This window comes from Gopherus flavomarginatus, chromosome 1 (genome assembly GCF_025201925.1).
Source record: "Gopherus flavomarginatus isolate rGopFla2 chromosome 1, rGopFla2.mat.asm, whole genome shotgun sequence".
NCBI classification, from domain to species: domain Eukaryota; kingdom Metazoa; phylum Chordata; order Testudines; family Testudinidae; genus Gopherus; species Gopherus flavomarginatus.
In genome coordinates, this window is record NC_066617.1 from 372,799,858 (window position 1) to 372,813,190 (window position 13,333).

At 46.3% G+C, this 13,333-nt stretch overlaps 1 protein-coding gene across 1 annotated transcript; it reads left to right on the forward strand.

The window, feature by feature from the left end:
* Positions 1-11,124: 11,124 nt before the first annotated feature.
* On the forward strand, positions 11,125-12,060 carry LOC127058327 (olfactory receptor 52B2-like). The gene has a single exon (XM_050968241.1). The coding sequence runs from the start codon at positions 11,125-11,127 to the stop codon at positions 12,058-12,060; it is 936 nt and encodes a 311-aa protein (XP_050824198.1).
* The last annotated feature ends 1,273 nt before the right edge of the window (positions 12,061-13,333 follow it).

Consider the following 13,333-nt stretch of genomic DNA (forward strand, 5'->3'; position numbering starts at 1 on the left):
CAAGATGAACCTGTCAAGGAAGGGTCAGCATTCATCACCCACGCAGGAGTGTATGAATTTAATGTGCTTCCTTTCGGGCTGCGAAATGCACCCGCCACCTTCCAAAGGCTTGTAGATGGCCTCCTAGCAGGATTGGGAGAATATGCAGTTACCTACCTTGATGTTGTGGCCATTTTTTCTGATTCATGGCCCGAACACCTAGAACACCTGGAAAAGGTCTTTGAGCGCATCAGGCAGGCCGGACTAACTGATGAGGCCAAAAAGTGTCAAATAGGTCAAAACAGAGTGACTTACCTGGGGCACCAGGTGGGTCGAGGAACCATAAACCCCCTACAGGCCAAGGTGGATGCTATCCAAAAGTGGCCTGTCCCAAAGTCAAAGAAACAGGTCCAATCCTTCTTAGGCTTGGCCGGTTATTACAGGTGATTTGTACCACACTACAGCCAAATCGCTGCCTCACTGACCGACCTGACCAAAAAGACCCAGCTGAATGCTGTTAAGAGGACTGATGAGTGTCAGAAGGCCTTTACCCAGCTTAAGGCGACACTCATGTCTGACCCTTTGCTAAGGGCCCCTGACTTTGACAAACCATTCCTAGTAACCACGGATGCATCTGAGCGTGGTGTGGGAGCAGTTCTCATGCAGGAAGGACCGGATCACAACTTCCATCCTGTCTGTTTCTGAACAAGAAACTGTCTGAGAGGGAAAGCCACTGGTCCATCAGTGAAAAGGAATGCTACGTCATTGTGTATGCCCTGGAAAAGTTACGCCCATACGTTTGGGGATGGGGCTTCCAGCTACAAACTGACCATGCTGCGCTATAGTGGCTTCATACTGACAAAAGAAACAACAAAAAACTGCTTCGATGCTCTCCAAGATTTTGATTTTGAAATTCAACACATTTCAGGAGCTTTTAACAAAGTAGCTGATGCACTCTCCCATGAAAGTTTCCCAGAATCCACTGGTTAAAAATTGTCCTTAAAATGTAGAAAGTATTGTAGTTTACATACTTAATAGTATATGTAAAGGTGCATGTGTTGTATTAATCTGCTTATTCTAAAGTTCTAGGAAGAAATCACTGCCAGTGAGGTTCCCCACTGTCTAGGATTTGGGGTGTGTGTCATAAACAGATGGTTAAGGGTTAATGTCTCTTTTACCTATAAAGGGTTAACTAGCAGTAAACCTGGACCACCTGACCAGAGGACCAAATCAGGAGACAAGATACTTTCAAATCTTGGTGGAGTGAAGCCTTTGTTTGTGCTTCTTGGGTTTTTTTCTGTGTATTCTCTCTGGGTTCTGAGAGGGGCCAGACATGTAAGCAGATTCCTCCAATCTTTCTGAAAAAATCTCTTCTGCTCAAATTAGTAAGAACCAGTGAGAAAGGCGGTTTAGTCTTTTTTGTTTGTTGTCTTTATTTGCAAATGTGTATTTTGCTGGAAGGATTGTATTTGTGCTAGGGGGAGGACTCTGCCTAGTGTCTATAAGCTGAAAGACCCTGTAACATTTTCCAACCTGATTTTACAGAGACAATTTTTACTTTTTCTTTCTTTTATTAAAAGCTTTTCTTTTTAAAAGACCTGACTGATTTTTTCCCCTGTTTAAGGTTCAAGGGAATTGAATCTAAACTCACCAGGGAGTGGGGGGGGAAGGAGGAGGGGGAAGGCAAATTTCCCTTTGTTTTAGATTCACGGAGCTTGAATCTGTCTCTCTCTCCAGGATAGCCCAGGGAGGGAAAGCCTGGGAGAGGACCCAGTGGGGAAAGGGTTTATTTTCCCTTGTGTTAAGATTCAAGGAATTTGGATCTTGTTTCACCACGGAGTTGGTGAAGCCTCTCCGGATGACCCAGGGAGGGAAAGTCTAAGAGGAGGAAAGCTGGGAGGGAGAGTCAGTTCCTCCTTGTTTTAAGATCCAGGGGGTCTGGATCTTGGGGTCTCCTGGGAAGGTTTTTGGGGGACCAGAGTGTACCAGGCACTGCAAGCCCTGGTTGATGGCAGCCCTATCAGATCTAAGCTAGTAATTTAGCTTAGAGGAATTCATGCTGGTACCCCATCTTTTGGACCCTAAGGTTCAGAGTGGGGGTTCATACCATGAGAAAGGCGAACTAGGCAATCGCCTAGGGCACCAGGATTTTAGAGGGGCGGCATTTTGCCGGTGCGGGGGGGAGCGGCAGGCAGCTCCGGTGGACCTCCTGCAGTCGTGCCTGAGGAGGGTCCGTTGGTCTGCGGCTCCGGTGAGCTGTCGCAGGCATGCGTGTGGACGGTCCTCTGGTCCCGCGCGGCTCCTGTGGACATCCATCTAGCGCCAGTCCTACAGGAGGGAGTGTCATGCTAGGACCCCCAAAGGAAAAGGTCAGGGCTCAGGAACTGCTGAGAGAAAGGGAGAGTCTCCTTCATTCTTCCGCAGAACTGGGAAGCCACACGCTTCCAGGTGGGAGGGAGGTTGAGACCAACTCCTGCACTGCAGCTGGAGGAAACACCACATCAGGAAGGGACAAGGGGGTAAGGCCTGCCACAGAGGGCATTGTCCAGGTTGTTAGCTGCTGGCAGGTTGCAGCTGAACCAGAGACAACCCAGGCTCCTGGGAGCAGAGAGAAATGTGTCCCAGAGGATGGCCGAGAGCAGGGGGAGGGAATCTCCAAAACCACTGAGCTGGGTGAGGATTACGGCTACTCTGTAACACAGGGAAGCAGGGTGCTTCCAAGCATGGGAGTTGCTGAGACTGGCTCCTTTCCAGCAGAAGGCAACATGCCCTGAGGCGCAGGGGCAGGAGAGGAGCTGTCAGAGATTAGGGATCCTGTTCCTGTTGTTAGCTGGCAGAGCTCTGCAGCTGAGCAAGGGATAGAGCCCTTCCTAGGGAGCACCAAGAAATGTCTCTTAGGAGAGAAGGAAAGAGAGCACAGATCACAGCCCTCAGGGGGCAGGGAACGACTCAGTGTCGGGAGGGAGAAACACAGGGTAACCCCAAAGGTGGAGCTGGATTTTCTGGATATGTACAGTCCTGGGGCTGGGAGACTGTTCCCCAAAGGGTCAGCCTATGTACAGGATCCCTCTGAACACCTATCTGGCCAGACCTGAGGCACCAAAAATCCAGGAACATGATTAAATAAAGAGCCAACCCAGAGGGGAACATTGAAGGGAAAGAAAAGCCAGTGACTGATTACATGGGAGAGAGTCAAAGGACAGCGTGGGTAATGAACAAACTAACCTCAGACTGCACCATCTGATCAGAGGGTGTGGTATCATACAGATACTTGTAAGTGCACATGCGTGATAAAAAAAATTGGTACTAATGTTGGTTTGGGGGATAAGAATTTTGACACGGATGTTAATGCTACACTTCAATTAATACCTGTAAACAAACTTCTAGCTTACCACGGTGAAGACACCTGTTCCGCTAGGTGAGTGAGAAACTGAGACATGCTGCCTCGTGGCCTTAATGGCTTGATGCCAAGAGAACTATAACACAAACTGCCTTCAAGATAGTCAGTGACTAACCCTTTTGCAGTAAAATAAGGGGACAAGTGTGTGACACTCTGTATTTCAGGGAATACCCAGCACCCCCATGTTCATCCTTATAATACGATTGTGTGCTTTCCAATGCAAAGTTTGCAATGTCAGGTGTTTCGGAAGGCTTATGATGCACTGAACATTGTTGTACTAGTAATTTTATCTTATAGGTTGTAATTTCATGTATATAGTTAGGAGGCTGAAAATGTTTTCTCGTGGCTTACAACAAACGCAGGCAAAACTCTCCGGGAACAGAGGTGCAGTTCACACGCCATCAGGGCATTTATGGGACAAACCCAGCCCAGTCTCACAGGAACAAAGGACACTGGCCTAGGCAGCAGCAAAAGATCTGTTGGATTATCGAGTGAATTACCCCCTTCCCCTTGGTCACCTTGGGACTACGATGAGGTAGTGCTCACCTAACTCTGAAGTGGGGTGGGGGTAAAACCAGGAGGGAATAAAGAACATGATAAAAGGAAGAGACATTTGCCATGCTCTCTCTCTCTCTCTTCCAACTCCATCTACAGACACCACCACCAAGACACTGAAGCGCTGATCAAAGGGGAGAGCCTGGCTGAAGGGCAGCCAGCCAGCCAGTGGTGAGAAGCATCTACATTTGTAAGGGCACTGAAAGTGTTAAGATCAGCTTAGGCTGCATTTTACTTTTATTTCATTTGACCAAATCTAGCTTCTTGAGCTTTAACTTATAATCACTCAAAATCTATCTTTTGTAGTTAATAAATGTGTTTGTTTGTTCTACCTGAAACAGTGCATTTGATTTGAAGCGTGTCAGTGACTCCCCTTGAGATAACAATCTTGGTACATATCAATTATTTTGTTAAATTGACAAACTCGTATAAGCTCGCACTGTGCAGCGAGAATAACTGGATAATGCAAGACGGAGGTTCCTAGGGCTGTGTCTGGGACCGGAGATATTGGCTAGTGTCATTTGGTTGCACAATCCAAGCAGCACCTGTACAAAAGTGCTGACTCACGGCGCTGGGAGCAGCTTACATGCTGGAGGCTGTGCGTGAACAGCCCAGGAGCGGGGGGTTCTCACAGCAAAGCAAGGCAAGGCTCTCTCCCAGCTATGAGGATTGGAGAGCACTAGCCTATCACTGGTCCAGATAACATCAGGAGAACATCACAATAGTATGTCACAACCAATTTTGTCATAAATCACCAATCTTGTATTACTCACGGTGCTTGGGAGCACATATAATAAAACAAGTCTGTTTAATTAAGAAGAAAGGAGAGGTAACTAGAAACGAGAGAGACATTGAAACAAATGGTTACAGGATAACATCACAAAATGCAAAGTTTGGTCAATAGTTCCTTTTCCTAGCTAATAAAGTAGGTTGCACACTCTCCAAGTTTAGTGTGTTTGCAGAGCTGGCTGGATTCATAAGAACCAATACAGGGAAGTGGGATTAGGTTCTGAAGTCAGCGTGTAAGTCAAAATTGCATAGAGTCAAATGCTCATTGAGTGGAATGGCGGGCGAAATCGCCCACAATACAAGTACAGGATTTAAATTGTTATTTTTCACTTTTTTGTTTTGTTTTGCCGAGTGTGTATAGCTAAAATCGTGTGAGTTAAATGCGCCTATGATGCGACTCCTCTCTATCCAATTTTTCATGAGAATATCCCTGCATCATAAGATGTCTCCTCAGTGAAAGGATCCAGGGGGCCTTTCCCCACTCTGTGTTATCCGGAAACAGTCTTTTGTCTCTGTTCATATGCAGGGCAATCCCATGTGTTGTAATGTCCCTTTATTTACTTCCAAAAGGTGTTGATTGTCTGCAGTTGTCTCTGATGGTTTTCCATTGATAATCTTGGGGTGGAGCAAGGCTGGAGAACTGAGCTTGGCATTACATCCCAGCTAATCAGGATTGGGTGACGACGCCCTCCTGGACGATGCCATCACCTCGACACTCTATGCCATGGTGACTAACTTATACTCCAAATCCATAACTGTTACCTGGACATGCATTTTGCAATGGTTATGAAGCTTGACAAGTTACAAGCTTTCTAAACCCCCTTTATATGCTACTTGTTAGGATATAGATATTCAGGCCTCTCTGCAAAGGCCTATACTTTTAAGAATTTCGGTGTATTCTTATCACTTAGGTAGTTATAGAGGTATAAAAGAAAGAATCAAAATCACTGTCTGTCTGTGTAATGGCCTTCTCTTACTGTGACAGTCTGAGGCCTGGTTCTTCGGCTAAGCAGCAGAGGCAGCCATAAGCTGGGAAGTGTATGGTCACATCCTCACTTTAAAAACTAGTCACATTGAAAAAAGGTGCTATTGGGCTATTAGGAATACAATCCTGCCCTGATATTCCATCACCTCCAGAGAAAGGGAAGAGCCTAGAAGATGAAAAAGGAAACTTAGTTTGATAGCATCCTGTCTGGCAAGAACTCACTTATCAATAGAGAGAGCTGGAAAACCCTTATGTCTGTATTGATGTCGTTATGAAATCCTCACTTCTGTATTGTTTTGTATGTTTATTTGCATGGTCTCTGTCTGGTTCTGTGATTGTTTCTGTCTGCTGTATCATTAATTTTGTTGAGTGTAAAGCAATGAAGGTGGTGGAATATAATTGGTTAAATAACCATGTTACAATATGTTAGGATTGGTTAGTTAAATTTCAGTAAAATGATTGGTTAAGGAACAGCAAAGCAAAACTCAGGTTTTACTTTATAGTCTGCAGTCAATCAGGAAGAGGGTGGGGGCAGGAATGGAAACAGGGACCAGGGATGGGGGAATTAAAATCATGTCTTGCTGAAGGATAAAATAAGGGAACAGGGCATGGGAACAGGAAGAGGAACACAGGCAAGGCTCTGTGGTGTCAGAGCTGGGAAGGGGGACACTAAGGAAGGAAACTGGAATCATACTTGCTGGAAGTTCACCTCAACATACGTCAAATTGTTTGCACCATCGGACTTGAGGTATTGTTGGTCTCTGTTCATGCGAGAAGGACCAGGGAAGTGAGAGGGTGAAGGAATAAGCCCCTAACACTACACTTTATGGGTAAACATTCCATAGGACTTGGTGTGGTGTAGTGAGTTTGTCAGGCCTGAGATGAGAGGTGTTTGCAAAGAACAGGGAACTCTTTGCCAGGGCCTCAGTGTCACAAGGACCTTTCTAAATAACGTACAAAGGGAGAAATGATCAGATCAAACAAGTGAGAGGAGGAAAGGGTTAATTCTTTGCTGCTTTTCCCCACCTGAGCCAGGCACAGAGGCAGGTCCCTGGGGCTCTGTTCTGGCTCTGAGCTCCCCCTGGGATTCCCAGGGCAGCAGTATAAATATCCCTGTACCTCAGCCCCGGTCAGTACAGATTCCCTGCTGCCTGCAGCTCCCTGACCCGGTCACAGGCAGAGATTCCTCCTCCCCAGCTCAGGCCGCAGCCTGGTGAGTTGTTTGCATGGAATGAATCTGTGAAGGGCGAATGGAAACACATGAAACCTAGGAAATGTTTGAGCTGGAGTTGGCTAGAATGGGGGTGCGTAACTCTGACTGCAGGGGCAGGACGGGAACCGGGACTCTGAGATACGCTCCTGTGACTATGCTGAGGTTCGGTGCTGGGAAGAGGTCGACGGGTTACCATGATCCACTCCCACGGACGTCACTGGGGGTCTTACTGTTCAACTCAGTGGGCTCTGGACTAGGACATTCTTGGTTACGTTACTGTTCAGAGTAAATCTCACTGGAAATCTACTCAGGCCCTGTAATATTCTACACCCCAAATCCTGAGGCCTTCACTCAGGCAGCACTTCCATGAAAATCAATCAGGACCCCAGGACTGAGTCTGTTCTGGTTTGCAGAAATTAGCTGGTTTTAAGCAGCATAGCTGTAAATGTCCAAAATAACCCAGGAGCAACCAATTCTAAGGGCTGCTTTGATACTGATTGTGACAGGTTCCCCCGAGGGTGGCATCTGGAACTGTGGTACCACTGAGCCCACTGACCCTGCAGCCTGGGCTCCCTCTCACCCTGTACTGCTCTGACAAACTGCATAATCCTCCTGCCTGCACTTTCACCAGCATTCACACAGGTAGAGACACACCCAGCTGCAACTGGACACAGGCTTTTGAACTACCAGCTTTCCAGGCTAGGACCCCAGAGCAGTACCATCCTGCCTGGTTAAATCTGAGCAGTGTGTGTGTTTAATACCCCGTTGGCCTCTCCCTCCATGTGAAGAGAACCATGCACACTTGTGGTAACCAAGTCGAGATTTTCCCCAATCACTCCAGTCAAAGCTCACGGTTTAGATTATAACAAAACAAGTTTATTAAATAGAAAAGAGAGATTGGAAGTGATTATAAGTGATGCCAAGCAGATTACCTAGCAAATAAATAAAAATGCAACCTAAGCTTAATATACTGAACAGATTTGATAGGAACTAGCATATTCTCACCCTAACCGTGATACAGGCAGATTTTTAGATTCTTAAGGCACAAGCTGCATTTCTTTGCAGCTTGGGAATCTCCAGGTGTTTCATACACAGACTAGAAATCCCTTTAGCCTGGGTCCAGCATTTCTCCCTTTTGAGTCTTTGTTCCTCAGCTGTTTCCAGAAGTCTTCTTCTGTGGCGAAGTAAAGAACCCCAGATCACGTCACTCCCTGCCTTATCTAGCTTTTGAATGTGTTGGGATCCCTTTATTTCAAAACTTGGTTCCCAGACAGTTCTATGGAAGAATATTGACATCCCAAGATGGAGTCCAGAGACATGTGGTCTCATCACATGTCGTTGTAGAGTCATAGCAGCCATTACTTGGAGGCTGTCTGGAGCGTTCACAGGAAGGCTCCCCTGATTGAGAGATAAGCTTCTCCTAAGGCCTATTAATTTTTCTAATGGTCCATTGCCCTGAATAGGCCATTCTCCCCCAGCTATCTAGACTGAAAGTATCGTGGCTAGTGGGTGTCACCCGGGTGTCACTACTTTTGAAATACAGACACATAGTCAATTTTCATAATTTCAGATAGAAAAATGATACATGCACACAAATAGGATAATCATGTTCAGCAAATCATAACTTTTCCGATGATACCTTCTTGCATAAAATACATCATAACTATGCCATACTCATATCATAATAATATCACCGTGAAGGATATGGGGTGCAGTGTCAGACTACTCTTTATGGGTAAAGATTGTGTGTGGTGTAGTGAGTTTGTCAGGTCTGAAATGAAAGTTGTTTGCAAGGAAGAGGAAACTCTTTGCCGGGGGCGTGAGTGTCACAATGAGTTTTCCAAATGATGTACAAAAGGAGAAATGATCAGATCTAACAAGTGAGAGGAGGAAAGGGTTAATTCTCTGCTGCTCTTGACCGTCTGATTCAGTCACAGAGGGGTGGTGCCTGGAGCTGCATGTTGGCTCTGAGCCCTGACTGTGCAGAGTAAACTTCATTTGAGATTTACTTAGGCCCTGTAATATTCTACACCCTAAATCCCGAGGCCTTCACTCAGGTAACACTTCCAGGCTTAAAATACTGCAGCAGCGCAGCTGCACCGCTGTGGTGCGTTAATGTAGACTCTGTGCTGATGGGTGAGAGCTCTACTGTCAGCGTTGTTAATCCTCCTCTCTGAGAGGCAACTCTCCCGCTGGCAGAGCGCTGCCTATATAGGGGATTAGGTCGCTCAGGAGGCGGGAGGGGTTTTCCACACACCTAGGCAACGTAGTTATCCCAGTGTAGATCTGGAGTGGCGACCAGATCTTAACTGAGATTGTCCCACATATTTAGGACCAAATCCTAAAAAAAAATTGCAACTTTACTCAGGTGAATATTTTCATAAAACTCAATGGGAGTTGCTTGTGAATGAGTTTTCTCGTAGGCTTGAGTGTCGTTTCGGTCAAGGCCACAGAGCCAGTAGGATCCAGTAGGAGGATTGTGAAGGAAAGAGGTTCTGCTCTTACCCCATTATAAACTGGGAGAGACTCCGCAGTGGTGAGTATGAAACCAGTGTAAGTGAAAGAAGAACCAGCTGTGTGGCTGCTTTAACTCACTTTCGCAGTCACCGCTGGAGCCCTCAGGGTGACTGCAGCAAATGCGAGGAGGAGACATTCTGCTGTGAACAGCAACACCAGGAGGGCGCGACCTGCTTCACCTGGGGCCAGAACCGTCCAAACCTGGAGACATTCCGTAGCAGGAGAGTGTTTCTGGATTTATGGTCCCACCCGACAGGCAGCTGTCACATGAAGTTTTTCATGGTATCTATAATTCTCTCTGTGACACTGCACCACATATTCTTCACAGTGATATTATTATGATGCATTTTTTGTATAAGAAAAATCATGTGAGGTGTCATTGGAAATGTTCTAATTTGCTGAATATGATTATCCTATTTCTGTGCACATACATATTTTGTAGCTAAAGTTATAAATATTGACTATGTATCTATACTTCAATTGTGGGTACACCTGGTTACGCCCACTAGGCAAGATGCCTTCAGTCTAGATAGCTGCTCCGGAAGGGGCTTTTCAAGCCAACGACCCATTAGAGTAAACAATAGGCCTTAGTAGAAACTTCTCTCCCACGTGATGAGCCTTCCTGAGAGTGCTCCAGACAGCCTGTGGATAATGGCGGCTATCACTCTGCAGGGGTGTGTGACCAGCCCATGTGACTCTGGACTCCATCTTGAGATATCTGAATCTTTCAACAAACTGGTGTGGGAAACAAGCTTTGACACAGAGGTTTCCCATCGTATGCTAAAGCTATAGCATATAGCTTCATCTTTTCTTCTTCACTCTCCGCACAAGAAGACTCCTGGAAACACCCAAGGAACAAAGTGTGAACTGGGGGGAAGTGCTGGACTCAGGCTAAAGGGATTTCCAACCTGTGTCTGAAAGATCTGTAGCTTCCAAGCTGTAAAGCAAGTGCAATTGTATCTTGAGAATCTGCCACCCTGCTTGTACCATCTGCCAGGGTGAGAATTTGCTATTACATAAGCCTATCTTTTTAGCATTTTAGGACTAGTTTCAGGTTTTGTTTATTTGCTAGGAAAGCTGCTTTGATCTGCTTGGTATCACTTATCATCACTTAAAATCTATTTTTGGTATGTAATAAACTTGTTTTGCCTTTATCTACACTAGTGAGTTGGAATGAAGTACCTGGGAAAATCATAGCTCAACTGGCAGAGGCTGTTGTATATTCCTTTCCACATTCAGGGAGGAGGCGAATTCTATGAGTTTACGCTGTACAGTTCTCTATGCAGGGTGAGACTGTAACATTTTGGGTTTACACTCCAGTGGGGGTACGAATCTGGGAAGCTGGTGATTAATTTGGCTGCAGCCTCTCTATTGTTGTTTCATGCAGTGGCTGGTCAGTGAGCCTATATGTAACTGCAGCGGGGTGTGACCCTGCGTGTGTAGATGCTGGTGTAAGTGTAAGATGGGGAGCAGATCTGCAGCTTGTCACAGCAGCACAGTGTGAGGGAGGCACAGACTGGGGGAGTCAGAAGGCTCAATGAAACCCCAGTTCCATGTGGTTCCCCTGGTGGAACCCATCACACTGTAACAAATGCAGTCCAGTCCTAGCCGACACTCACCTTCTCACTGATTGTCTCTTTTGCTATTAGTTACAGGAAACTGAACAGAAAATCCAAATGATGGCACATGATGCCAGCTGACAATCACACCTTTTCTGACCCCATGACCTACATCCTGACCGGCATCCCGGGTACGGAGGAGTTTCATGTCTGGATCTCCATCCCCTTCTGTCTGATGTACATTGCAACACTTTTTGGAAACTCTCTCCTACTATTCATCATACTAACAGAACAAAGCCTCCACGAGCCCATGTATCTATTCGTGTCCATGCTGGCCACTGTTGATCTGCTGTTATCTACCACTACGGTGCCCAAGATGCTGGCTCTATTCTGGTTTAGAGCAGGGGAAATTTCTTTTGCTGCCTGCCTGACCCAGATGTTCTTCATCCATATCAGTTTTATGGCCGAGTCGGCCATCCTACTGGCTATGGCGTTTGATCGGTACGTTGCCATTTGCAACCCCCTGAGATACACCATCATTCTGACCAAGTCTGTGATTGGGAAGATAGGGCTGGCAGTTGTCACAAGAAGTTTCTGTTTCATTTTCCCCGTCATCTTTCTTGTGAAGCAGCTGAAGTTCTGCAGAACCAACCGCCTGCCTCACAATTATTGTGACTACGTGGACATAGCCCGGTTGGCCTGCGACGACATCACAGTCAGTATCTGGTATGGCGTAGCTACGGCTATTTTAGTAATTGGTTTGGATGCTGTGCTCATTGCTGTATCTTATGGACTGATCCTCAGGGCCGTATTCCAGCTCCCCACCAAGGATGCCCGGCTCAAGGCTCTCCACACCTGCTGCTCCCATGTCTGTGTCATATTGATGTTCTACATCTCATCTGTTTTCTCCTACTTTGCACACAAGTTTGGGCACATCATCCCAGGTTATATTCTCAACCTCCTGGCCAACCTCTATGTGCTTTTCCCCCCCATGTTAAACCCCATTGTTTATGGGGTGACAACAAAAGAGATCCTGAAACGGGTGATCAATGTGTTTCATTGATGCTGCAGCAGAAGCTCCCTGCTGAGCTAAAGGAGGCAACAGAAAATGCTGTGGGACTTGGAAATTAAAGTCAGGTTTTCATTGGAATTATAGGGGTGTTTGAACTATGTCCTTCCACTTCGTAAGGTTGAAAGCTGGTCTCTCTTACCTCAGAATTTGGGTCCAATGAAAGCTCTTTCCTCCTCATGTTGTCTCTGTAATATCCTGGGATACACATGGCTACAACAACACAGCTCACTTCCACAAAAAGCAGCCAGACTGAATAAGTCTCTGTTCTAAATTGAAGGGAAACCACAAACCAAGAAAGCACAGGCTTAAAGTGACCATGAGAGAGAGAGAGCACGGTGTGTGCATGGAAAGCAGCAGCCAAGGGGGAGGTGCCATACAGCATGCAAAGTGCACTGTGCTGAACTTTGGGAGACAGGTGCTCTAGACTTCGTTCTCCCTCCAATCTGCTGTGTCACCTTGGGTTCGTTTCTTTCCTTCTTAATTTCCTCTGTGGCAAAGTGAGCACACTTTGGGGCCAGCATGGAAGTCAGGAGAAAGTCTCCTGAGGGAGGCAGCACAGGGATTGCATGGCCCTCCAGTGCACATCCCAGAACCTGAGCAGGGGTGGCTTTGACTGTGTCATCATAGGCCTCCTCGACCTGGAGATCCACCCCAAGAGGACATGTCTAGGGCAGCACAGTCTCCCACACACCACCCAACAGCAAACATGGAGATTCATAATGTTTAAGGCCAGAAGGAACCACAATCTGACCTCCTGTATAACACAAGCCCTAGAATTATACCCAGTCACCCCTGGATTGAACGCATTAACTTGATTTTTGTTACAGTACCTTCCACAAAGAGATGCAAACTCCAAAATCCCTCTCAGGGTCACTGCATTCTATCCACCTTATAGTCCATTCATCCAGCCCATACTTCTTTAACTTGCTGGCATGAATACTGTGGGAGATTACATCAAAAACTTTGCTAAAGTCAAGATATATCACATCTAGCACTTTCCCTATATCCACAGAGCCAGTTATCTCATCACAGAAGGCCATTAGTTTAGTCAGACATGACTGGCCGTTGATGAATCTATATTGACTGTTCCTAATCACCTTTCTCTCCTCCAAGTGATTCAAAATGGATCCTTTGAGGACCTGTTTCAGGATTTTGCCATGGACTGAAGTTAGGCTGACTGGTCGGTAGTTTTCTGGGTTTTCTTCCTTCTCTTTTTAAAACATGGTTAGATTTGCCTTTTCCCAACCATCCGGGGCCTCCCTCG